The 27,595-nt window shown below is 35.5% G+C and overlaps 2 protein-coding genes across 3 annotated transcripts; both read left to right on the plus strand.

The window, feature by feature from the left end:
• The first annotated feature begins 8,497 nt into the window (after nt 1–8,497).
• Nucleotides 8,498–20,229, plus strand: LOC134845567 (uncharacterized). Of its 2 annotated transcripts, none has more exons than XM_063862514.1 (6): nt 8,498–9,532; nt 16,151–16,428; nt 18,165–18,400; nt 18,785–18,988; nt 19,309–19,479; nt 19,724–20,229. In XM_063862514.1, exons 1-6 carry the CDS (start codon nt 9,523–9,525, stop codon nt 20,157–20,159), a joined length of 1,335 nt encoding a protein of 444 aa, XP_063718584.1. In that variant the 5' UTR covers nt 8,498–9,522; the 3' UTR covers nt 20,160–20,229. The 2 variants fall into 2 exon arrangements, with proteins under 2 accessions (XP_063718584.1, XP_063718582.1); XM_063862512.1 differs by lacking the exon at nt 8,498–9,532 and adding an exon at nt 15,616–16,012.
• Nucleotides 20,230–20,420: 191 nt separating this feature from the next.
• Nucleotides 20,421–24,275, plus strand: LOC134845568 (serine/threonine-protein kinase TNNI3K-like). The gene is made up of 3 exons (XM_063862515.1): nt 20,421–22,026; nt 22,390–22,966; nt 23,126–24,275. Exons 1-3 carry the CDS (start codon nt 20,590–20,592, stop codon nt 24,190–24,192), a joined length of 3,081 nt encoding a protein of 1,026 aa, XP_063718585.1. The 5' UTR covers nt 20,421–20,589; the 3' UTR covers nt 24,193–24,275.
• The last annotated feature ends 3,320 nt before the right edge of the window (nt 24,276–27,595 follow it).

The raw sequence follows: 27,595 nt of genomic DNA on the forward strand, positions 1-27,595 counted from the left end.
GTAAAACTCTGAAAAAAGTCATGATCTTTTTGCTTTTTTAGGAAAAAGTAAAATAGCTCTAATAACTACAAATATACATCAATACTTATTTACACTAGGGTGCTTTAGCGAGTGTAGTGTAATAGTACGACTATTCTTTTTTCCAACCTAAGTCAAATTGGTGCCATTTTTTGTGGAACCTGTGCGGCTTTTTGAGAGCTTGTGCTTTGACATTCGAATTGTAAGTGGTAAATCAGTTATTGCATTTTTAATTCCTCAAATTAACCGAAAAAAAAGTTATCGGTTTCAAACAAAAGTAAAATCGTAAAAAACTCGATACTCGATTATAGAAATTTTCAAAATCAATCTATCTCGCAATTTTTTTGAAATGCATAATTTATACATAATTTGGCTCTATGCTTTCCAATTTATTACATTATAAAGGTAGTTGGATGACTTCAGTTTATTATATTCCAAATTGTTTAATGCAAAATGTGTCTATTTGTGTTTGATGCCAGTTTCTCTGGAGCGTACTGAGTTAAATATTCAAGTTTTTATTATTCCTATTTCGCTGCGGAATAAAAACTTTACCTTTTTATCAAGTTTTTTTTTCAAATAGAGTTAGTTTATCAAAACAGTGTCAATTATAAATTGTTGTTGGAACTCGAAGAGCTTAAAGGCATATGTTTTAATTGGAAATTTGGAATTTGCTTTTTTTTTGCAAAATAAAGGCAGTTTTTTGTTTTCTTGGGTTCATTGTCTCTTTTCCAACTTTCTGTTGGCTATGTTTTATTTTTCTCTGAACTTGTTTTCCTTCGCAAGTCGCTGTTGGTTGCTCTCACCTCACGGAAAACATGAATGACTTCGGGTTTCAAAAATGTATTTTAATTTCAAGCGTCCATGAACGTAGTGAAGACGCTTTTGCAAGTCATGATTTTTTTGTGCTTTTTTAGAAATATCTTAAATTTTGTCCACGTTCAAATTTGTTTCTTTTTGTGTTTTCTTTTGTCGAAATGAAGGCAAGTTCAACTATCAAGCATCAAAAGTGTTCGTGATCGACTTTTAGTTTCTTGGATTTTAATTTCCAGGTTTTTCAGCCTAATAAAAAGGTTTACTTAATGATCCAGTTTTCACAAACTGGATTTATTTTATCCAAAAAGTGTACTCGATTTTTTTGTGAAAATAAAGAGCTTCAAGGGCATGTTTTTTGAAGTTCGAAAGACAAAGCTTTTTTTAATTTAGTCAATTTTTTCTGTCTCCTTGCGTTTCCTGGCTTTTTTCCAACTGTCTTCTTAAGTTTCCAAGTGGAATAAATAAAATTGCTCATTAGAAGCAGTTTTCTTGAATTAGTTTAATTTTTTCGAAAAATATATCATCAATTTTTCTAGAAATATATCATTTAACTTGATATATTTTGTCTTCGAAATTCGAAAGTTCAAATTTTTTTTTTGATTTTTTCTTTTACACGTTTCAACCTTCTGATGGCTATGCTTGTACTGTACATAGTAGGTAAAAATCTTACATGTTTTTTGCGCTCAATTTTGATTTTTCGCGGTGTGATTTTCGATTTCTTTCAAATTCAATTCATAATTACGTTTTTAATGACGAAAAAAAGGATTTTTTAAATTCAAAGAGCCTTATGGTGATATATAGTTTAGATATAATTTTTGTTTATGTATATTTGTTTTGTACCTCGTAAATTGTTATTCTTCCAAATAAAGTTTTTTTAATCTTTAATCCAAACTTTTTAATCACTTTTTGTCTATTGACACATTTCTGTCTCGGTTATGGTTTTTAAGGCTGTTAGCAGCATTAAAATAGCCTTCTCTTCAAACAGTGATGTTTTTGTTTTTGGGGCCTATTTTCCGCTTGGGCGTTGAAGGGAAGAGCCAACAATCAGTTAATCCAGTGTTCTTGATTTATTTGTTTTCACGCGTTATTTTTGCGTGTTTGTTTTTTTTTGTTCCGACCCTTGAAAGTGGGGAGGGACTTTGTCTTCGAGTGTGTTTTGGTTTTTTCTCTTTTTTTATCCACGAAAAATTAGGTGTCAAAAATAATTGTCGGAAACGGCTGATTGATATATCATATTAAAGCCCTGGCATTTGTGATTCGAACCCCCTTAAAAATATCCTAACAATTTGTCAAGGTAGATAAAATCGGCTGAAATATTTTGATTTTTGGTCTAATTTCGAGCAAAGACAGCGAGCGAGCAGGCCTATATTACGAAAGTAAGACGAACCAAAATTACTTTTACACGTAATTTAGCTATGTGCTTTAGCGAGTGTAGTGTAATAGTACGACTATTCTTTTTTCCAACCTAAGTCAAATTGGTGCCATTTTTTGTGGCACCTGTGCGGCTTTTTGAGAGCTTGTGCTTTGACATTCGAATTGTAAGTGGTAAATCAGTTATTGCATTTTTAATTCCTCAAATTAACCGAAAAAAAAAATTATCGGTTTCAAACAAAAGTAAAATCGTAAAAAACTCGATACTCGATTATAGAAATTTTCAAAATCAATCTATCTCGCAATTTTTTTGAAATGCATAATTTATACATAATTTGGCTCTATGCTTTCCAATTTATTACATTATAAAGGTAGTTGGATGACTTCAGTTTATTATATTCCAAATTGTTATATGCAAAATGTGTCTATTTGTGTTTGATGCCAGTTTCTCTGGAGCGTACTGAGTTAAATATTCAAGTTTTTATTATTCCTATTTCGCTGCGGAATAAAAACTTTACCTTTTTATCAAGTTTTTTTTTCAAATAGAGTTAGTTTATCAAAACAGTGTCAATTATAAATTGTTGTTGGAACTCGAAGAGCTTAAAGGCATATGTTTTAATTGGAAATTTGGAATTTGCTTTTTTTTGCAAAATAAAGGCAGTTTTTTGTTTTCTTGGGTTCATTGTCTCTTTTCCAACTTTCTGTTGGCTATGTTTTATTTTTCTCTGAACTTGTTTTCCTTCGCAAGTCGCTGTTGATTGCTCTCACCTCACGGAAAACATGAATGACTTCGGGTTTCAAAAATGTATTTTAATTTCAAGCGTCCATGAACGTAGTGAAGACGCGTTTACCAGTCATGATTTTTTTGTGCTTTTTTAGAAATATCTTAAATTTTGTCCACGTTCAAATTTGATTCTTTTTGTGTTTTCTTTTGTCGAAATGAAGGCAAGTTCAACTATCAAGCATCAAAAGTGTTCGTGATCGACTTTTAGTTTCTTGGATTTTTATTTCCAGGTTTTTCAGCCTAATAAAAAGGTTTACTTAATGATCCAGTTTTCACAAACTGGATTTATTTTATCCAAAAAGTGTACTCGATTTTTTTGTGAAAATAAAGAGCTTCAAGGGCATGTTTTTTGAAGTTCGAAAGACAAAGCTTTTTTTAATTTCGTCAATTTTTTCTGTCTCCTTGCGTTTCCTGGCTTTTTTCCAACTGTCTTCTTAAGTTTCCAAGCGGAATAAATAAAATTGCTCATTAGAAGCAGTTTTCTTGAATTAGTTTAATTTTTTCGAAAAATGTATCATCAATTTTTCTAGAAATATATCATTTAACTTGATATATTTTGTCTTCGAAATTCGAAAGTTCAAATTTTTTTTTGATTTTTTCTTTTACACGTTTCAACCTTCTGATGGCTATGCTTGTACTGTACATACTAGGTAAAAATCTTACATGTTTTTTGCGCTCAATTTTGATTTTTCGCGGTGTGATTTTCGATTTCTTTCAAATTCAATTCATAATTACGTTTTAATGACGAAAAAAAGGATTTTTTAAATTCAAAGAGCCTTATGGTGATATATAGTTTAGATATAATTTTTGTTTATGTATATTTGTTTTGTACCTCGTAAATTGTTATTCTTCCAAATAAAGTTTTTTTAATCTTTAATCCAAACTTTTTAATCACTTTTTGTCTATTGACACATTTCTGTCTCGATTATGGTTTTTAAGGCTGTTAGCAGCATTAAAATAGCCTTCTCTTCAAACAGTGATGTTTTTGTTTTTGGGGCCTATTTTCCGCTTGGGCGTTGAAGGGAAGAGCCAACAATCAGTTAATCCAGTGTTCTTGATTTATTTGTTTTCACGCGTTATTTTTGCGCGTTTGTTTTTTTTTTCCGACCCTTGAAAGTGGGGAGGGACTTTGTCTTCGGGTGTGTTTTGGTTTTTTCTCTTTTTTTTATCCACGAAAAATTAGTTTCTCTGGAGCGTACTGAGTTAAATATTCAAGTTTTTATTATTCCTATTTCACTGCGGAATAAAAACTTTACCTTTTTATCAAGTTTTTTTTTCAAATAGAGTTAGTTTATCAAAACAGTGTCAATTATAAATTGTTGTTGGAACTCGAAGAGCTTAAAGGCATATGTTTTAATTGGAAATTTGGAATTTGTATTTTTTTTTGCAAAATAAAGGCAGTTTTTTGTTTTCTTGGGTTCATTGTCTCTTTTCCAACTTTCTGTTGGCTATGTTTTATTTTTCTCTGAACTTGTTTTCCTTCGCAAGTCGCTGTTGGTTGCTCTCACCTCACGGAAAACATGAATGACTTCGGGTTTCAAAAATGTATTTTAATTTCAAGCGTCCATGAACGTAGTGAAGACGCTTTTACAAGTCATGATTTTTTTGTGCTTTTTTAGAAATATCTTAAATTTTGTCCACGTTCAAATTTGTTTCTTTTTGTGTTTTCTTTTGTCGAAATGAAGGCAAGTTCAACTATCAAGCATCAAAAGTGTTCGTGATCGACTTTTACTTTCTTGGATTTTAATTTCCAGGTTTTTCAGCCTAATAAAAAGGTTTACTTAATGATCCAGTTTTCACAAACTGGATTTATTTTATCCAAAAAGTGTACTCGATTTTTTTGTGAAAATAAAGAGCTTCAAGGGCATGTTTTTTGAAGTTCGAAAGACAAAGCTTTTTTTAATTTAGTCAATTTTTTCTGTCTCCTTGCGTTTCCTGGCTTTTTTCCAACTGTCTTCTTAAGTTTCCAAGTGGAATAAATAAAATTGCTCATTAGAAGCAGTTTTCTTGAATTAGTTTAATTTTTTCGAAAAATATATCATCAATTTTTCTAGAAATATATCATTTAACTTGATATATTTTGTCTTCGAAATTCGAAAGTTCAAATTTTTTTTTTGATTTTTTCTTTTACACGTTTCAACCTTCTGATGGCTATGCTTGTACTGTACATAGTAGGTAAAAATCTTACATGTTTTTTGCGCTCAATTTTGATTTTTCGCGGTGTGATTTTCGATTTCTTTCAAATTCAATTCATAATTACGTTTTTAATGACGAAAAAAAGGATTTTTTAAATTCAAAGAGCCTTATGGTGATATATAGTTTAGATATAATTTTTGTTTATGTATATTTGTTTTGTACCTCGTAAATTGTTATTCTCCCAAATAAAGTTTTTTTAATCTTTAATCCAAACTTTTTAATCACTTTTTGTCTATTGACACATTTCTGTCTCGGTTATGGTTTTTAAGGCTGTTAGCAGCATTAAAATAGCCTTCTCTTCAAACAGTGATGTTTTTGTTTTTGGGGCCTATTTTCCGCTTGGGCGTTGAAGGGAAGAGCCAACAATCAGTTAATCCAGTGTTCTTGATTTATTTGTTTTCACGCGTTATTTTTGCGTGTTTGTTTTTTTTTGTTCCGACCCTTGAAAGTGGGGAGGGACTTTGTCTTCGAGTGTGTTTTGGTTTTTTCTCTTTTTTTATCCACGAAAAATTAGGTGTCAAAAATAATTGTCGGAAACGGCTGATTGATATATCATATTAAAGCCCTGGCATTTGTGATTCGAACCCCCTTAAAAATATCCTAACAATTTGTCAAGGTAGATAAAATCGGCTGAAATATTTTGATTTTTGGTCTAATTTCGAGCAAAGACAGCGAGCGAGCAGGCCTATATTACGAAAGTAAGACGAACCAAAATTACTTTTACACGTAATTTAGCTATGTGCTTTAGCGAGTGTAGTGTAATAGTACGACTATTCTTTTTTCCAACCTAAGTCAAATTGGTGCCATTTTTTGTGGCACCTGTGCGGCTTTTTGAGAGCTTGTGCTTTGACATTCGAATTGTAAGTGGTAAATCAGTTATTGCATTTTTAATTCCTCAAATTAACCGAAAAAAAAATTATCGGTTTCAAACAAAAGTAAAATCGTAAAAAACTCGATACTCGATTATAGAAATTTTCAAAATCAATCTATCTCGCAATTTTTTTGAAATGCATAATTTATACATAATTTGGCTCTATGCTTTCCAATTTATTACATTATAAAGGTAGTTGGATGACTTCAGTTTATTATATTCCAAATTGTTATATGCAAAATGTGTCTATTTGTGTTTGATGCCAGTTTCTCTGGAGCGTACTGAGTTAAATATTCAAGTTTTTATTATTCCTATTTCGCTGCGGAATAAAAACTTTACCTTTTTATCAAGTTTTTTTTTCAAATAGAGTTAGTTTATCAAAACAGTGTCAATTATAAATTGTTGTTGGAACTCGAAGAGCTTAAAGGCATATGTTTTAATTGGAAATTTGGAATTTGCTTTTTTTTGCAAAATAAAGGCAGTTTTTTGTTTTCTTGGGTTCATTGTCTCTTTTCCAACTTTCTGTTGGCTATGTTTTATTTTTCTCTGAACTTGTTTTCCTTCGCAAGTCGCTGTTGATTGCTCTCACCTCACGGAAAACATGAATGACTTCGGGTTTCAAAAATGTATTTTAATTTCAAGCGTCCATGAACGTAGTGAAGACGCGTTTACCAGTCATGATTTTTTTGTGCTTTTTTAGAAATATCTTAAATTTTGTCCACGTTCAAATTTGATTCGTTTTGTGTTTTCTTTTGTCGAAATGAAGGCAAGTTCAACTATCAAGCATCAAAAGTGTTCGTGATCGACTTTTAGTTTCTTGGATTTTTATTTCCAGGTTTTTCAGCCTAATAAAAAGGTTTACTTAATGATCCAGTTTTCACAAACTGGATTTATTTTATCCAAAAAGTGTACTCGATTTTTTTGTGAAAATAAAGAGCTTCAAGGGCATGTTTTTTGAAGTTCGAAAGACAAAGCTTTTTTTAATTTCGTCAATTTTTTCTGTCTCCTTGCGTTTCCTGGCTTTTTTCCAACTGTCTTCTTAAGTTTCCAAGCGGAATAAATAAAATTGCTCATTAGAAGCAGTTTTCTTGAATTAGTTTAATTTTTTCGAAAAATGTATCATCAATTTTTCTAGAAATATATCATTTAACTTGATATATTTTGTCTTCGAAATTCGAAAGTTCAAATTTTTTTTTGATTTTTTCTTTTACACGTTTCAACCTTCTGATGGCTATGCTTGTACTGTACATACTAGGTAAAAATCTTACATGTTTTTTGCGCTCAATTTTGATTTTTCGCGGTGTGATTTTCGATTTCTTTCAAATTCAATTCATAATTACGTTTTAATGACGAAAAAAAGGATTTTTTAAATTCAAAGAGCCTTATGGTGATATATAGTTTAGATATAATTTTTGTTTATGTATATTTGTTTTGTACCTCGTAAATTGTTATTCTTCCAAATAAAGTTTTTTAAATCTTTAATCCAAACTTTTTAATCACTTTTTGTCTATTGACACATTTCTGTCTCGATTATGGTTTTTAAGGCTGTTAGCAGCATTAAAATAGCCTTCTCTTCAAACAGTGATGTTTTTGTTTTTGGGGCCTATTTTCCGCTTGGGCGTTGAAGGGAAGAGCCAACAATCAGTTAATCCAGTGTTCTTGATTTATTTGTTTTCACGCGTTATTTTTGCGCGTTTGTTTTCTTTTTGTTCCGACCCTTGAAAGTGGGGAGGGACTTTGTCTTCGGGTGTGTTTTGGTTTTTTCTCTTTTTTTTATCCACGAAAAATTAGGTGTCAAAAATAATTGTCGGAAACGGCTGATTGATATATCATATTAAAGCCCTGGCATTTGTGATTCGAACCCCCTTAAAAATATCCTAACAATTTGTCAAGGTAGATAAAATCGGCTGAAATATTTTGATTTTTGGTCTAATTTCGAGCAAATACAGCGAGCGAGCAGGCCTATATTACGAAAGTAAGACGAACCAAAATTACTTTTACTCCAGGGATATTAGTTTCTGACGCTTTTTCGCGCCTTCTTGACATCAAAAAAGTCCTAAAACAAACGAAAAAGAAAAGGTTGAAAAGTTACAAAATTGTCATCATTTTTTTTTGGTTTTCGATTAATGTTTTTGATAAAAACTGGGGTCAAATGGACGTCTTTTACTTATAAGTCGACTGTATCTATTTTCTTGGCTTAAGTTCAGATTCGCTCCTAGCCGAACCAACAAAAAAAAACATCCCAGTTTTCAAACAGAACTTTTTTTTGTTGTGGTCGAAACTTCCTGTGCTATTTGCACAGGAACGGCTGGCTATTCTTGTTTCTATTTTCTTATGGTTGCTATCAAACCCATTAACTAATCTTGCCGCATGAACTTTTTTGGACTCAGTGTACTCTTCCAAAGACTCGTGTGAAATCGAAAAAAGTATGATGGATAGTAAATTTCTAATAGTCGGTCAGAACCTATCAACTAAAATGTATCATCTTAATGATCAGAATTGATATAAATTAACGAATTTATCTTCGTCTACAGCTAATGTATCTAAAATTTTTAATCATAATCTAAAATAATCCTGCTAAATATAAAGCTAAATTTATCGCTTAGTAAGCTATCTAATGCCCTTAGACAATACTACAACAACTGTCATTGTCTCTCAAACTGCGATGATGCTTTCAGCTACTCAGTTAGTTATATCTGTGGTCTTCATCGTCTTACTTCTGTTGACTTTTCCGGATTTCAAACTCCGAATCCGCCCCCAACGGTTCCCTGTTCCAACAGAAGTCTCATCAAATCTTCATCCATTATGCTCCGGTCTCTTATCACTTCCGTTCAGGTCAAGTTCAAATTGAGAGTTGAGAGTAGAATTGATACAAAGCTTTTCTTTAGGCAAGATTTCAATCGACTGAAATTGTTCGGCTGTTTTTTTAGATAGGTTTCAAAAATAATGAATGGCTTCTTTTGTTACTTGCTCTAGGCCACTCGTAGTAAATAAAAACTTAGTTGCGCAAATTGTCATCTATTTTAACTGTTTGTTTAACACACCAATTTGGTCATTTCTCGCCATTTAGACATTGGGTTGTATCTGTTTTGACGTGGCAACTAATGACGCATTGTTTGAAATACCGTAAAACGATGTGAGAAGGATTATTGGCTCTCGGATACTCGGAGCAACTCGATCAGAACATAAAAGGGCCGTCTGTTTAATGAGTTAGAGTAACCGATTAAATCTTTGGCTTTGGAGGTCCCGTTCCTGTGATAGTTGTAATTGCAATCATTTTGTTTTTGGAATGATACCTTTTAAGGGGTGTATTTATGAAGTTGATTTGGTTTACCTCCCACGCTACTTTGGTACAATATGTTGGTTCAGTGTGAATATGAATCGATTATCTTGGGAGCTTAGAAGCAAACCATCACAGGACGTCATGCAAGCGGAACGCTCAAATTGAATTACTTTTTAAGAGTAATGAATGGAATGTTGTGAGTACTCTTATATAGGTCTCCGTGATTTTTTCAGGAAAAGTCTTAAAATTTGTTCACGCTCAATTTTGATTTTTCGCGGTTTGACTTTTGATTTCTTTTAAAGTTCAGTGCATTTCCATTGTTAATAGGAAGGCAAACTCAATTTTCGAACAGCAAAAATGTAAAGATCACGAAAAACGTGAGCGACTTCTGATTTCGAAAATGGAAACTATCAGATTTCCCAGTGAAATAAAAGTTGATCCTATTGATCCAGTATCATCAAATTAGGTTTTTGGTCGTTTAAGTGAATTTTTACATCTTTTTAATTCATTTTTGAAAAGAGCATTCAAATTTCCTTTCTAGGTAAAGAGATGCATCAAAGCATAAATTTTACCGGCTTTTATAATAACTGTCTGCATCAAAAATTATTTGAAACAAATAGTGTTAGCATAATGGTCTCCTAGTATTTGACGCTTCCTCGTCAAGTACTCATCTCTCATATGTTGTGTTAATTTTTTTTTTGATAATAATATATTTCTTCTAGGGGACTGTAACCACTATACGACCGCCTCGAACTTCTTGCAAGTCGGCCAACCTCGAATAGGTTCTCAAGCAGAATTGCCTCCGAGCTATATTTAGGCTACGCTATCTTCTCAATTGGTAGTAAAACTGGTCTCGGTACGCGGGGATACTGTTTTTTTTTCTTTCTTTTGTTATTCTATCCCTTATTTATAGCTGAATGGTTCTGTTATCCTGCCTCACTTCGTTTTTTTTAAATATCATTTTGACCATCAGATTGCTAAAAAGAAAAATCAGCCTTCGTTTTGCATGAAATTTATCAAGCGGCAAACGCTGAATCACGCGCACTAAATAAGTCGTGCCGATTGTAAGCGGAGCAAGAAATAGATACTGGCCAATATCGTGGTATAAAAACGTATCCTATCAATTTTGACCCTTACATATCGCTTGTTACGAATCATCGTCTGTAACGATTTGCCCTCCAACTCCATTAGAAATATGTACTGCGATTGAGTTTTAAAAAATCAATATCACTTTTTTTGTTCCGACTTCCGAAGAAATTGCGGAATTTTTATGCTTATGTCGTTTTTTATTCAGGCAATTTTCGACTCGTAGTTTGAAGTTTGAATTATTTAGTGAGCACATATAACTAACAAGCATCAGTCATAAGATACTCACAGGGATCGAGCTCACTGGCCCTAAGGCCCCTCGAGGAGACGTCTCATAAGGTAGACTTTTACAGAATAAGTTGAGGAGAACGAAAAGGCAGGAATTAGATCACTTGTCAAATATCAGGTGAAGGAGTTCAGAATTATCTGTGACAAAATTACGTTTAGTGTTTTGTAAATATGAGTTCAATTGAGATTTTGATCTTTCAAGTTCTCTGGAAAAAGACTATTAGCCGAAAAACATTGTAAAACTTGAGCACTTTAACGCTAACCGGTTGTAATAAGCAGTTAGATCTAACAGATTTTAAACGTAACATTCTCAAGATACGGGCACGTGTTTGTTTCCAGTTATTTAGTTGATTGAAATTCAAAAACTTTAATGGCGATTTACCAAGTGTTTGATAAATAACTTCTTTAAAAACAGTATCTAGAAACAAGTCAAAAACGGTATCAATACTATGTTGTGAAAATTTTTCGGTAATGTGATCAAATTCGCGCAGAAAGGAAATAGTTCTAAGAATTTGCTTTTGCATTATAAAAATTTTGCTTAAATTTGACTTGTACGCACATCCATAAACAAAGATGCCGTATGATATTAAAGGTTTTGCATAAACTTGATAAAATCTAAGAAGAAATGTCCCAGAAAAAAACATTTCTGGCTTTATAAAGAATTCCATTAAATTAAGCTAACTTTTTACAAACATGATCTATGTGTTGCCTAAAACAGAGCTGATTATCTACCACAACCCCAAGTTTCTTGAAGGAGTTCTTATCATTAAGTTTCTGATTACCCAAAAATATTTCAGATTCTTTTGAACTCCCTCCGAATACATGCGTTTTATCAATATTGATGGTTTTTCTATTATTTGTGTACCAATTTTCAATTGATGTAAGGTCCTGATTAAAATTTTTATCTATCGAATTGTTTCTGACCGTGGTAAGAATCGTTGTATCATTAGCAAACAGACAAATTGAGCTTTTCTTAATTTCTTAGGCATGACGTTAATATAAAGTAAAAACAGCAGTGGACCTTAGACAGATCCTTGAGGATTGTAATAACTCCGATTGTAGTACTCTTTAATTGAGAGTTTTTCCACAAAAAGATACATACTGTTTACGATTGGTTAAATAAGACTGCAGAAAAGTGTTTGTTTTACCGCGGAACCCATAGAGATCTAATTTGGATAGTAAAATGGAGTGATCAATTGTGTCAAAAGCCTTTTTAAGATCTACAAAACCTGCCAATCCTGATTTTTTATCTATACAGTGACGCATTATATCGATTGCGGAAGTTATTGCATGCACACAAGAATATCTGCGCCAGAACCCAAACTGTTCAGGCTCCAAAAGCTTGCATTTTGATAAAAAATTTAATCATGCGAATGTGTATTATTTTTTCAAAAATTTTGCTGGAAGTACTTAGTAAACTTATGGGTCAAAAACCGTTTGGCTCTACCTGTTTTCCCGTTTTATAAAATGGTAGTAATTTTGCAATTTTAGAAATGTTTGGAAAAACGCCAGCAATAAAGCATTGGTTAAAGCAAAAAGTTAAGAATGGCAATATTATTGGTGCACAAAATTTGACCGTCCTATTATTGATGCCATCATGACCGTCGGACGTTTTGTTTTTCAATTTTTCTATAACAATAGAAACTTCTGACTCATCAGTGGGATAAAAAAAAACAATTTTTTTTTTGCTTTTATGTCTACAGAAGTAAAATTACAAAGTATGTCGGTGACCGACTTGCACAAAAAAGTTGTTGAAATCATCAACATCAATTTTACTAAAAACCGAAGAACTTTTCCGGAAACTTCCTTAAAAGCGTGTTGAAAAGCGTTTTTGCATTGCCTTGCAAGTTGATTTTTCTATCATAATAGTTTCTCCTGGTATTACGCATCAACCGATTGACAAATTTACGAGTTTTGTGGTTAGTTTATCTCGTTTTCTAAATTGTTTTTTCAATTCGAGAGTTACCCAAGACTGCGATTTTTTTGTTCCGTGTGACAGTTTTTTCAGGACAAAGGTTACAAATATCAACCAATATTCTAGCAATTATTACCAAAGAAAAAGTATCCAGGTTGTCAAAAGCTTTTGATAAGCGATGATTGAATAGAAAAAAGCAGCTTACATGCCGTAGTCTCATTCAATTAACATTTGAGATCTGGATATTCTCTAGGAGTATTAATTTCAAAATTCCTTTGTAGATAAGTGTTAACCAGCAGGGGGTAGTGATCACTGATAGTGCATTTCAATGTTGATACCTCGTGAGGCATATTTGCAAAAATATGATCGATACATGATGAGCTATGGGAAGTTTCTCCAGTAGGTTCTTCGTTCAACATCTTCAAACCGAATGATAGGAGTAACTTTTTATAGTCAACTAAAAAAGATGAACTTATCAAGATATCAATCAAGATCACCGCAAAATAGTATTTCTTCTTTGATCTGAGATAAATCATGAAGTAAGGAATCCAAATTCAACAAAAAAGTATCCTGATTCATTGATGGTGGTTTGTATAATACGCAGAAGTGCTTTTTCAAATGATTAATTTCAATAGTTATCATTAGATGTTCAATATCATTATCAAAGCTTTTTGAAAAAGCCGTTAAACCATTTTTTAACAAAGCAAGCAATACCCCCTCCCTTTTTACCAAACCTGTTTTTGGTAATGATTGTCTGATAGCAATCAATGGTGTAAAGTCCTGTTGAATCATTATCAGTTAGCCATGTTTCACATAAAGCTATCAATACTGGAGCGTTTTTTTTAGTCTGTCTAATTAAAAGATCATGATGGCATCTAAGTGATTGTATTTTGAGAAAGAAGAGATATTCATTTATGATGTATTTTTGATGTAATTTTTACAACATCTGAAACATATTGTTTCCTAGAGCTCAAATTCAAAAATATTTTTTTTACGTGTGATCCTTTTTCATTAGGTACGGGTTTTTCAAAATGGATAGTTTTTACCAATTTGGGAGAACTAACGCCAATTATTGCGTTCTTGTTAAATGAATAACGGGCAGGCTGATGCGTTTCAAACTGAATTGAGCCAAGTTATTGGTCCTAATATTAGAATACAAGCCGCTAAATTCATCGCTTTATAGTTTACATCCCTTTATGAGGATCAGTTGACGAAACAAATTTTAAAAATAAAACTTTTTTTTCCGATTGTTTCGTCAGTTTCTTAACTACAAAACTTCAAAATTGGCATTAAAATGAAGTCGGAATATTCAGGCCTTCGCCCTGATATACGCGCAGTCTTGTTTTTTTGCAAATTTCTTTTGAAGATTTGAATAAAAACTTTTGGTTCACGTTTCGAGATTTGAAATGTGTTCTCGTCGCAAATAATTAAGCTGAGCAGTCAAATTTTTTTCCGATGTTCTAAAATGTATGAACGAATAATTTTTACGGGGACTGTTTTGAGTAGAAGAGATTGTAACATAAATTTTCCTGAAAGTTAATTAAAAGCACCAAATAAAAGATCGATATTAATGTTTTCTTTCTTTTTGGGCAACGACTTCCATGGGTTAAGGTGATATGTTATTCAATGATATGCTCGTAAACTCAGGCTTATTTTTCACCGTATAATTTTTTCGTCTGAATTTGGTTGTCAAAATCATTTAAGTACTGAATAGTCCTAATTTTGTTGAACTATTTTTGTTGATATTTTTGTTATTTCTTATTTCTGTTGCCTTAAATTGTGCTGACTATACAAACTAAATTTTCGTTAAGGCATCTTGATGAAAGGAAGCTCTCCTTTTTCTTTTGTTTTGCGCGACGTTTTTCAACAGTAAAAGCTGTCTCAGAATGGTGTATTCAACATACTATCAAGAGTTGGCAGACAAGAAACTCAACATGCCGACGAAGCCTATTTGTTTTTATTTTGTTAGTTCCGTATACCGGAGTGACATACTTCAAACCTACCTAAAATTTGGATAAATTGTAAAATATCCCCCCTCCCCTAATCGATTTAGAGGGGATAATTTTGAGTATAGGCTTGGTTTATACAAAATAAACAGGTTGAATGAGAAAATCGATTGAAAATACATTAATTTAGGTCATTAACAGCATTCGAATGCAATTCCACATAAACAAGGTGAAAATAAAGTTTGTTCGTGCGTTTTGTTCGAGGGGGAGGGGTTATTTTTCGGATTCAATATATGTCCAAGCAAAGTTGATCATTTTTTGTTCCCTTCCTTTTACCTTTTAAGGTGTCATATTTAGATGTAATATCCATATTGCGCAGTGTTTTTAACTAACCGAGCATACTATGGGCCTAAACGGGCATGCAATTAGGAGGAGGTGCTTGTTCAAGACAAGAAAACTTTTAGGGGATCGAATTGAGATGGTGGGTGGATGGGTTTCATGTTCCGGAATAAAATGAACCATCGGTGTATTTTTAACTTACTAATGCGCGCAACACAAGAAAATTGGCAAGAAAAAAAAACGCACTAAAAGCTTTTTTATGAAATTGGATGCGTTATTGTCCTGCGTTAACTTATTGTGCTATAAAAAGTTGGATGTGTATTTGTCCCTCGTTAACTTCCAAATGGCCACACCTCAGCGGGCTTGTGACTCGATCAAGGTTCGAGGTTTTTGCACAGATCAAAATAATAGATGAAAAAACTGAGCGTTTATTACAACTTTATGGTAATCAACTTTTTGTGTCAATTGTCGCTTCAGGCAAATAGCTTTAGTTGTCTCAGTTTTGGCTCGATTTATCTTCTGCTAAGAGTTGTCACCGTACCCCATTTTACATACTTTTATCATCTGGTTGATATTTCTTTCCTTTTGCTTTTATTTTCTACTCTTGCATTTTCTTTTTTTTGCTCCTCCTTAAACATAATTATTTTTAAAAAGCTGTAATAATTTCATATTTTTTGTTTCGTTTTCTTGCGATACGTCTGCTCATGGACGTTTCTGTTTAATTACTCTTCGATTTATTGCACCGGTCGTGACAAGAGACATTAGCAGAAATGGTCAGATGTTGTTTTTCTCGTTCCATCATCTTTTTCCTGATACCATTTCACGCCCCATTGATCCTGTTTTGTTCGTGTCCTCATCTATGACAAATCGGTAGTTTTCTGAAGGTATTCAGACTTTATTGCTCTAACTGGCTTCGAGGGCCTCCCATGTCTTGACTTGCAGGAATTCTGTTTTGTTATTATTATGGCTTTGACATTTATTTTACAACTGCAGCGGGCAAGCTGAGATTAATTTAGTTATTTAGTGGCGCTGTCGTTGTCCTTGCTTGTATTGGATTGAATGGACAAGGAAGTCAAGATACGAATTTGTTTTTTATTAATAGGTGAGCTTGCCGTTTTTTACAATTATTTTTCCCTGAAAGTTGTAATGATCTCAATTTGAAACCAAATTATGTCCTATATTCCAGCATCAAGGCCAAGTTGATCGAACTTTGGTAATCCTTTTACTTTTTGTTTTTCAGGTGATATAGACACTAAAGCACAGAGTTTTGTGGCCGAAGTGTTAATAGAGGCCACGTGGGTGAGTGACAGAGACGATGGGGAGTGTGGTTCCAATGGCGACAAGGATGACTTCGATCCCAAACTGGTCATCACCAACCTCGAGGAGACTAGAAAGGAAACCCAGTGGCGCAGCTGCGAACAGGATCCAGATGATCCGGATGTCACTTATATCACCATGCACTGGCGCATCAAGGGAGTGTTCTACGAGAATATGGAACTGGAGAATTTCCCCAGAGACGTTAGTTCGGATTATTGTATGATCTGTTCTCGATCCGACATGTTAACGTTCGGTTTCAGAGGAACACTGAAGAGCCAATCAGTTTTTTTTGTATTAAGTGTTAAGGCAATGGGCTAACCCCTTTCTCTACGCGGAGAATCATATTTTCGAATATGAGAATTAGTTTTTTTAAAAGTCGATGAACGTAGTGAAGACTCTTTTATAGATGTTAAGTCTGTAAGTGCTCTAATAACCACAGATGTGCTTTCCAAAATGTTAACAGAGTTGACTATGAATTCAGCTATGAAAAAGGTAAATTGCACTATCCAAATACGAACGTAGAATTGGGGCAAAAAACGTTAACTGCTTCTAGTTTCGAGAGTGGAATTTAGTTTTTGGATTTCTCAGCGGAGAAAAGCTGTACCTAATAATCCAGTATTTTAAATCTGAATTAAATTTATCAAAGAAAGTCAATCATGAATTTGTCTTCAAATTTAAAGCGGCTTATGGCCATATGTAATTTACTTTGATGATTTTGAATTGTAATTATATTACACAATTTTTCTTTTTTTTCAACCTAAGTCGCAAATATTGATGCCACTTTTGAAGCACCTTTACAGCTTTTTCATAGCTTGTGCTTTAACATTCGAATATTAATAAGTTAACATAGTTGATGTGCTTTAACATTCGAATAGTAGTAAGTTAACACAATTGATGCAATTTTAATTCATCAATTGAACCAAAAAAGTTATTTGTTTCAAACAACAAACATGAAAACTCGATTTCAGAATTTTTCTAAGTCAATGCAGCCTTCTAACTCTTTTCTATCTCGCAGTTTTTCAAATGCATAATTTATACATAATATGGCTTTGTGCTTTCCGATTTGTTCGTGGAAATTTGGCGCTGATGCTTTCAGTTTGTTATTTTCCAAATTGTTACTTGCAAAATTGTGTCTATTTTTATTTGGTGCCACTTTTGCTGCATCTTATTGACATTATTTAGTATATGAATCTAGCTGCTGCTATGTAAAATTAGTAAATTGTCTAGGGATTGTGGGGCAGACGTGAGCACAGGGGACTCTAAATCTCCTGGTGGCAGGATTGAATCTACCACAGAAAAAAGTTTTAGTTTTTCAAAGCGTTTTTTTTCGTATTTTACTTTATCGAGCTGCTGTTTTCTTTTTCTCAATACTGTTTGCGAAGCGCAGCTTTGCCTCAGGGTAAAATTATTCCTGGCTTTTACATAAGTATTGATTTAAGTGTTCTCGAGTTAATAGTGCTGAACAATTGTCGATGAATGTAGTTCAGACTCTTATACAGGTCGTGATTTTTTTCTTTTTTTTGCCAGAAAAGTAAAGTTTTTCATCAGCTCATAATTATTTTATCGCGGTTTGTGATTTTTGTTAGTTCAGGTAATTTTTTTCCGGTAAATCGAAGGCAAACTCCACTATCGAATAGTGAAGGTGCTAAAATCATGAAAAACTTGGTTGACTTCTACTATCAAAAATGGTATTTATTTACCAGATTTCCCAGCAAAATAGAAATTTTCACATTGATCCAATTTTCTCAAGTTGTTTAATTTTGTTAAAAAATTGTCAATCATAAATAGTTCTAAAAAATTTTCAAGCTTCTAGGCCATCTATTTTTTCCTTCGAATTTCGGGTCATATTCTGGATCATATTTGAGTTTGATTTAAATGTGCACATTAAAACCTTTTTCAAGCTTAAAATAGCTATCTAAAGTTTATGGTTTATGAAGGTCCAGGACATTAGCATCAGTGTGTCAAGTGACTGGCATGCCAACGAGATAGAACTCATGCTGGACTACTCCAAGATGAGCACCCTAGATGTGGCTAACTTCCAGGACGACCAAGAGTGGAGTCTTTTCAAACATGTGGAGTTGGAGAAAGTGCCCGAGGATCCAGAGAGCGAGATTGAACTGGGATACACTGCTGGGTTTATAGTTGCCAGATGCAGAGTGGCACGACGCTCCAAGTGAGTGCAAACCTTTTTTTTATTCAAAATTTGTTGTGAGATAGCCACCTAACAATCATAATTCAAAATTTTTAAAAAAAACCAGCTATCCTTGTTTCTTGTTTTTTCTCTTTTTAGTTCATTTTTTGAAAAATTTGATAATGATTATCATTATCTTACTGAAGTTTTTAGCTTTCGTCTTTCCTCTCATCACACACGCATAAAAAATTGGCCTATTTAAGAAGAAAAAAATATGATCCAGTTCAGAAATACTGGAATGGTATGCCGATGCAGTGTTTAATTGTTTAGCCTCGATATTGTCATAATTTGAACCTATTGTTCGCTTTTCCAAGCATGATATGATGTTTGTCTTGTTATCGTAAATTAATCTTGCTTCTGTGTTAGGTTCTTCATGGTGAACAATGTGCTGCTGATGTTCAGTCTGATCGTACTGTCGCTTACCATCTTCGCTTATGACCCCAGTTGGAACATGGCCAGAATCAGCTCGTCCATGACTCTTCTTCTCGTGGCAGTTGCATTCAAACTGTCAGTGGCAGGCACCCTCCCACTCATATCTTATCTCACGTACCTCGACATATACATACTAGGGTTAGTCAGATACATCATTATAACGTGGGGGGGGGGGGGGGGGGGGGGCAATTGGTTGTTGATGTAATTGCAGCTGCTCTCAAATTAAATTGAGAATTCGGTCATTAGAGAATGTCCGTCCATGGTACTTAATTAACTCCCAGAAGGAAGAGAAAGCAATTCTAGCAATTGAATATGCGTGTGCAGCAATGAGAGTTTTTTATAAGTGTCACCTTTTCAAACAAAATTAACCTCCAGTGGAAAAACAAGTCGTGTGTTGTGTGCGTCCCAATTCGTTTCGATATGCCATACTTGTTATTAATGTTGTACCTTGTTTTCAGTGGCATGTTGTTTCTCTGTTCGATGACCGTGATATTTGCCCTCATCTCCCCCTTCAAGGATAAACCGGATGAGGCTCTGGTGATTGACATGTGCGCACTAGTAGCCCTCGCAGTACTCATCACAGTATTCCACGTCGTATACGCCGTCGTGTTTCTCAACAACACCAACAAGTTGGTCCAAGTTGACCTTCAATATTATATATTTAGTTTCAGAGTAAACGAACAAGTTTAAGTGAAAACTTATGGTTTCTTTCGTTTTTGAAATTATTTTTATGCGTTTTTTGATGTTTCTGTAAACATAAACAAAACGATTATGCAATACTTTACTATTTTTTTCTGGAGCATGTTTGAAATCGTAGAACATCAGATAAGTTGTTTCTAATTTTCTGTCCAAAAAGTTATTTTTGTTTTTCAGGAGAATAAACGAGATGAAGAAGAAAGACAAAGAGTATGATCTGCAACTGAGAAGACACCGTGAAATGGAGAAGATGGTAAACATGGCACGCAAAACTAGCAGGGATCCTCCAACGTCCCCGGACACCTCAACCATTGCAGCTACCACTCCCAGAAGCAAACCCAAAATACCACCTGCTGAGATCATTATCAGAGATATTTCAATTGAAGACAGGATGTCATTTATAGACGAAAGCAAAGATAGAAAGAGCTCGGACTCGAACTCTAGACCTACGGTTTTTGACCCGAATCGCAGTTCTCTAAGACGCGGCTTGAGAACCCCGAAAACCAATGGAATATCAGACTTTTCATCCCATGGGATCTACTCAGATAGCAATGAAACTCGAGACGTCCCTTCTCATAATAACAATTTTATGAATCCTGTGGGCTACTTATAGTTTCATAGTTAAAAGACATTTGTGTTATCCATGTTTGGTGTATGATGATGTATATGTTGCGAGCGATATTTAAAAATAGATTTTTCAAAAAGATGATGTTTTGAAATTTGCAGCGGTTGCTTTTTTTCATCTTTTTCTTCAGACACCGTTTCATTTCCCAGCTGAATAATTTACAGTACTGTTGTGTTCGCTTGAGCAAATTCAGAATTAATGTTGAATGGTTTTGTTTACTTTTACTTTGAGTCATCAGTTCAAAGCAGCTGTAAAATGTAAAGAATCTCTTGATCTCGTCACACTAAACCATCAAACCAATAAATAGACTGTTGTAATTTCAGATAACTACTGCTCCAATTACAAACATGTGATTAAATTTTGGTCAGCAGCTTAGTGTGACCATTTTGCAGCTGCAGCAAAATAGGACTAAATAAAAATGGGAAACTACAAGTCGCGACCATCAACTTCTTGCAGCGAAACATGGAAAAACGGAATCAGCGAAAACTACGCGGTAGTGAGACGTCGCCTGAACGAAGATCTATGTCACCTGAAGGATCCGAAGTTGTGTAAAAGGTGTGAAGAGAGCTGTTGTTCACACCAACGAACCATCATGTCACGAGATTCGGTCACTTTTGAAAACTTCAGAACAGCGTGTATAAATTGCGACCCAGAAGGAATTCAAAATGCTCTGAAAATGAACGAAGAAATTGTGACTTTCAGGCTAGACTGCGACCACTTTACTGGTTTGCATTATGCTGTGATTAACAGTTCAGCCAGCAAAGACAGTCAATTGTTATCTATCAAGCTACTTATCTCCCACGGTGCTAAGTGTTCCTACGTTGTTACTAGGAACCTCTTCTCTCCACTCCATCTTGCCGTATTCAAAGCGGATCCAAACATCGTGAGTCTAATGACGACTCTGATTACATCAAATCACGAATTGAACTTCGCTGGAAACGAATCATTGACGTCACTGCATCTCGCATGTCTGCATGGAACCGAGGAAATCGTATCGATTCTTCTAGAAGCAGGAGCAAAGCCTGATTTGGTGGACGCTGTTAAATTTTCACCGATGCATGTCGCTATATATGCTCTAAACGATCAAGCGAAAACGACGTGCATTGTGAAAAAATTATCAGAACATGGAGCTCCTTTTTGTTATTTGAACAGTGCCGTTAAATCAAAAGGCAAAGAAAATTTTTCCTCAAAAGAACTGGCGTTTGATGATTTTGACGCCGAACATATTCCTATTATTCTCTTGGCTGCTTCCAGAAGGCAAGTTGAAACTATTACATTTTTGCTGGAACAGCCAGAAATAGATGTAAATACAATAGATCTGGAACATAACACTGCTCTGCATGTTGCTTCGAAGCAAGGCCATGTTTCAGTTGTGAAGTTGCTGCTCCAGAAAGACAAAATAGAACTGGGTAAAAATGTGTACGGCGATACTGCCGTCCATTTAGCTTGTTACTCTGGAAAAATTGAAATAGTCCAAATTCTGTTGCAAAAATTTGGCAAGCAGTGTTTGGAAGAAGTGAACATTTTCGGTGAAACTCCTTTGCATGCAAGTTGCACGTTTGGTACGAATTTAGAGCTCATTGAGTTTCTGCTTTGTGAGAATCCTAGACTAGTTAATTATCAGTCTAAAGATGCAGGACATACACCATTGCACAGCTGCTCATTTCACGGCCACTTTGAAGCGGCACGTTTGTTGGTTCAAAATGGAGCCGATGTGACGGTGTTGGCGAACAGCAGAGACACCACTCTGATGTCAAGGACGAATGACGACAGTGGGTGTGGAGGATGTGAGGAGAACAGTGTTGCGTCATCGGAGAGCAACAGCAGAGGGGATTTGTTCACGGCTCTGTATCACGTCAGTTAAGATTGAAAGATTTACACTAACTACTTCTGAAAATATTGGTTTCTGGATTTGGACTTGGAATTTGTAAATTTTCGTTTGTATACAATCCAGATGAGATAGGAGCTGCTGGGGAAACTTTTAATTTTTTTTTCAGTTGCGATAGAAATTTTATTTATTGGTAAATCAGGTTTAGTGGCGATAGAAATATTATTTATAGGTTAATCAGAAAGGTAAATCAGGTATCTATTGATATACATAAACAATCTCGCGATAGCACAAGCGTACTAGTCGGAACGACAATCTTCGCTGGCTTCGAATTTTAAGTCTGTTGGCTATGCATCCGGGTTAACTTTTTTTGAATTATTTGTATTTCAGGACACGTGTGCACAATGGGCAGCCGAGAATGGCCACGATGACCTTGCTAACTGGCTGAACCAATGTCGCAGCAATGGGGACTCCGCCTCCTACAGATCCAGTGGGGGATACACCACCGAAAGCTCTTATGTTCCCCTCCCCAGCAAGATAGGAAAGATTAAGTCAGTCACCCAGGAGAAAATAGGAGTGCTCTCTTTACGTGCTCAGTTGCCAAAACATATGCAGATTGAATATTGCGACATTGAAAGAATTGAGCATATAGGGAGTGGTGGGTTCGGTAAAGTTTACAAATCGAGACTGAGATCCAAAAATGAAATTGTGGCCGTTAAAGTCTACAAGCATCACCATCATAACTCCAAGACAGACATCGACATGTTTGTACGTGAAGTGAAGATTCTCTGGCAATTGGACAATCCCTACATAATTAAGTTCCACGGAGTATGTTTGGACGATGCATCGAATTTTTCTCTAATAACCGAATTCTGCGCAAATGGGAGTCTCTATGATTTCCTGCACAAACAGAAGAGATGTTTAGATCTCGCTGGTAAACTCGTGATTTTGCAAAATGTCGCCAGCGGTAAGTCATTGCTTTTCTGGAATAACTTTCTCCCAATTTATATTTGGCGTATCCTTGCCATTTGATTTTTTAAAATTGTTTGCTTCCGACCTAAAATTTGATTAATGATGCCACTTACTTTCAATAGAGCGCTGAAAATTGCGGTTGTTTGTGCACTAGGAATGAACTATCTGCACACTCTGCCGGAACCAGTGATCCACCGTGACCTTAACAGCTTCAACATCCTCCTAAGGGAATCCATGAACGCCGTTATTGCAGACTTCGGGGAATCCCGCTTCATACACAGACTCCTACGCCAGGAAATGCTGACAAAACAACCGGGAAATCTACGCTGGATGTCGCCAGAAATATTCAACCAGTCTACAGAATACAATACTAGAGCAGACGTGTATAATTTCAGTTTGTGTATTTGGGAACTGCTAAGTGGGGAACTTCCATTTTCACAGTACACGCCGCTTCAGGCAGCGCAAGTTGCGGTAAAAGGAGTTCGTCCTCCAGTGGTCGAGGAGTCGTACCCGGATGCTTTAGTTAAAATCATGACTAGGTGTTGGAGCGCGAATCCGACAGAACGACCTGACTTCGCAACTGTCATGAAAGACCTCAACGAATTACTGCTGTTTAACCATGTTAACACAAATATAGCTAATTTGAATCTAAGTAGTCCAACAGCCTCATTTGTGAGTCGAGACTTGAGCGACCGAATATCGGTGGCAGAACTGAGAAGCAATTTCGAGAACACATCACCAGTGAATAATCCAAGTGAAACAAACGCCACGGTAGCTTCCGTGTCGAGGCCGAATTCGGGGAAAGTTCCATCTGCCTCGGCTTCTGTAAATGCATCATCTGAGCCTCAGCCAACATCGCAAGTTTTCTGTGACCTGAATAAGACGTTGACTCGGTCTCCAACTAACAGCTGCAACAGCACGAAATCTGATATCTCACCCTTGAACGAAACGGGCGGAGGAGACGCATCTCAGAGGTTCTTCCGAGCGACAGTAGCTACCACTAGTCAAGTGTTTGAACCCCGTGCTCCGACTTTGGCTGCCAGCGTTCCTCCATCGGATCCTGGTCATAGTCGTATTCCTCATCATAGTCAGCTACCTCAGACTTCGTTCATGGCCATGTCCAATGGTTACGTGTGTGACACTTCCCAGCCGAGACTGATGATGGCAGCACAGATGGCTCTAAATGATAATAATAATGACTCATCCACAAACAATCCATAGCTTTATAGAAGTACGTGTTCTTTAGATTAATTATCGCATTTTTTCAGATACTACCTTTTGACCTAATTTAATGTTCATTTCCAGTGTTTTCAATTTGATCCTGACTTTTTCAGAAGAACTGATTTAGGTGTTATCAAAGTAATACAGTGCTGACTTAAGTTATCCGGACAAAATGATTGAAACTTGAAATTTGATACACGCTTTTCTCAAACTGTGCTTAGAATAAAATTGATGAATAAAGAACTTGGTTAGAATTTCAAAAGAATTCATATGGTGCAAGTTATTTTGTAAAATTAGGGTCCAAAATTTTACCCCAAAAACGCAATTTTTTTGGCTATTTTTTTAATTAATCAAAAGTAATGCCAAAACTATATAAAAGTGATCTTATGTTGCCAAACAAAGTTTAAGAAGGGTATTAGACTTTGATAGTGTTGGCGTTATTTTTGATTTTCTTAAAAGGTGATCTGGTAGTTTTAGCGTAATTTTTGATTAAGTAAAAAGCCGAAAAATAAGAAGTTTTGCGTTAAAATTTTGGGCCTGAACTTTGCAAAACAAATTGCACCACACTAAGTTGCTAAAGTTCTTATTAAATTTATGAGTCTGGTCATTTTTTGCCTAAATTTCAGCCCAATGTGAGAAACACGCAATCTAATTTTGAAGATATATTTGTTTTTTCCTGATAATTTAAATAAGCACTGTACAGTAAGTTTCAATTGAAGTTGGCTAGGTTTCTTTTACTACGGTCATTTTTTTGCTTTTTTCCAAAGCCACGCGGAGCTTGTGTTATATAGCAAGGCGTTTTTTTTTCGCCACCGTATCACTTTTCAAGGCCAAACTTGGGGAAAGTTCCATCTGCCTTGGATTCATTAAATGCAACATCTGAGCCTCAGTCAACAGTTCATTGACCTGAACAGCTGCAACAGCGCGAAATCGGATATCTTGCCCTTGAATGAAACTGGTGGCTGGGTGTACGACTATTCAGGTGTTTTTTAGGGTCATGTTATCCGTACTTAGATATAACTTAGATTGTTTATAGTTCTAACGTTATGTAAACGTATTCATATAGATGTCTGATCTAAATTAAGTACCTATTAAACCTAACACCATATTCAATAGTTATTTATGAGTCTCTGTCGCTCTCATGATTTCGAGGTCAGATTCGAATCAGACATAACATTATCGATTGAATTTAAGTTGATAACAAACTCTTCTTAATTCCTATTTCTCTTACACAGTATGTCTCAACTCAGATCTAACCTATATACTCCGAATCCGTGGGTATAACATGGCGCAGCCAGCACTCACAAAAAACTCACTGGGTATCGCCCCATTCTGGCAGAAAGCCTCGGCGGAACCCCCAACCGAGTGGGAGAAATGGAACCAGCAGCTTTATTTAGGAATCGTCGCAAAAGACGGAATAAATCTGCAAAAACTATTACAAGATCCACCCACAGTACGGAAACCTCAAGAACCTGGTTATGAGCTCCCTATCGAGGGGGAAACGCAATCGCAAACTAGGGACCGGAACATAACGCAATCAAGAGAAAAAGATCCAGTGGGATAACCAGTGTGCTCAATTGGATAATTTGGGACCCACCGTGGATGGAATTCCATGGGAGGAAGCCGACATAAAAGTCCGAAGCTATATTTACCTCAGTCTCGGAAACGAGGGGCAAAGACGTCTCAGTCAACATTTCCCAGATTTAAAAATACAAGAAACATCAACGAGGGCATTTTAGAATAGATTAGAGCATCTTTTCATCAAAGACCGCAACGTGACGTTCGATAGATACGAAGCGTTCACCAGAAAGCAGAACAAGACGGAAACATTAGAGCAATTTCACTGTGGCCTCACGGAACTTGTCATTAAAGGAAATTTCAAATGTCCTAACTGCAACGATAACACTTTGGAAACCGAAATTATTCGAGATCTATTCACAGCGAATATGACAAATGATGAGGTACAAAAAGACCTACTGGCCGAGACGAAAACCCCCACACAAGCATTCGAATATGCAATACGCAGATAGAAAGGTTTGGAAAACCAGCTCCAAATACGCAAGCAAGGTTTCTCAACATTTTCTTCTCAGCAGACAGGCATCAAATCCGAACCAGTTGGGTTCATACAAAAACGAGGAGGGGACTCATATCGTAATAATAGACGGGGGAACAGAGGTCGAGGACAACCACAGCGGGGAACTTCTCAGCGACAAGGCAGCGACAGAAAACAATTTTGTTTTAAGTGCGGAAATCCGTTCGGACCCGGACATCTTCAACAATGTCCGGCAAAAGATAAAATCTGCAATAAATGCACGAAAAAGAGGACACTACGCCAGACTCCGTAATTCTTCAAACGTCAATGCAATCAGCGAAGAGCAAGATCCCCAACTAAATTTGCAGGATACAGATATAACAGCGTACGTCGATTATCTACAGGCAGGGGATGTCGTTCCGGGATGGGATCTCATCCATCCAAATGACCACAGCGTAAACGCAGTGAGTTTCCAAGAGGAAACGGTAGACAAACTTAAGGCGGATGACTTGAAAGGACACCTCATTCCGGTAAAGATAGGGAACAATTATATTGTTTTCATTGCGGATACAGGGTCTCCAACGTCATTTGTCAACAATAAAACAGCCACTACACTACAGAATACAGTGACAAAGGCAAGACGCATTCAGTTGAACCAAGATGACGAGGCAAATAGAATGGTATGTTATAATGGCTACAAAATTCCTACGTTCGGAAGGCTGATTGCACCAATAGAGTCAGGAGGTTGGACTATCAACACCGCCCCATTTATTGTGGTTGACGATAAACGGGCGAATATCTTGGGACGAAATCTCCTACCGCAACTAGGCATACACCTTCATCAAGAAAAACCAACTGGTAAGTCAATCAATTATATTGCTGACACAGACCAATCAGATCCAGTCATAACCAGTTGGGTAAAATCAACATATCCGGGGTTGTATACGTTCAAAAAACCATATGGTTCACACAAAATTTCTAAACGATTTCAAGGCACTTCAACAAAAGGGACGCAGAATTCCGATACATATTCAGGAAAAAGTTGAACAAAAAATCAAATCTCTAATTGATCAAGGCCATATTGTGAAACTTGATAGTTGTAGCGACAAACAGTTCATTAGTCCAATTGTAATAACTGTAAAGAAAGATCATACAATAAAACTGGCAATGGACTCAAAACAAATTAACAAAGCGATACATAAAAACAGTATCAAATGCCAAATATCCACGTACTCTTGGACAACGTAGCTCAATCAGCTCAAGAAGGTAATGGAAAACCAGGGACAACATGTTTTTCCACCATTGACCTTCGATATGCCTACAGTCAACTGAAATTAGATGATACAACTAGAACGCAGTGTAATTTTAGTA

The sequence above is a fragment of the Symsagittifera roscoffensis genome, chromosome 5, assembly GCF_963678635.1.
Source record: "Symsagittifera roscoffensis chromosome 5, txSymRosc1.1, whole genome shotgun sequence".
NCBI classification, from domain to species: Eukaryota; Metazoa; Xenacoelomorpha; order Acoela; family Convolutidae; genus Symsagittifera; species Symsagittifera roscoffensis.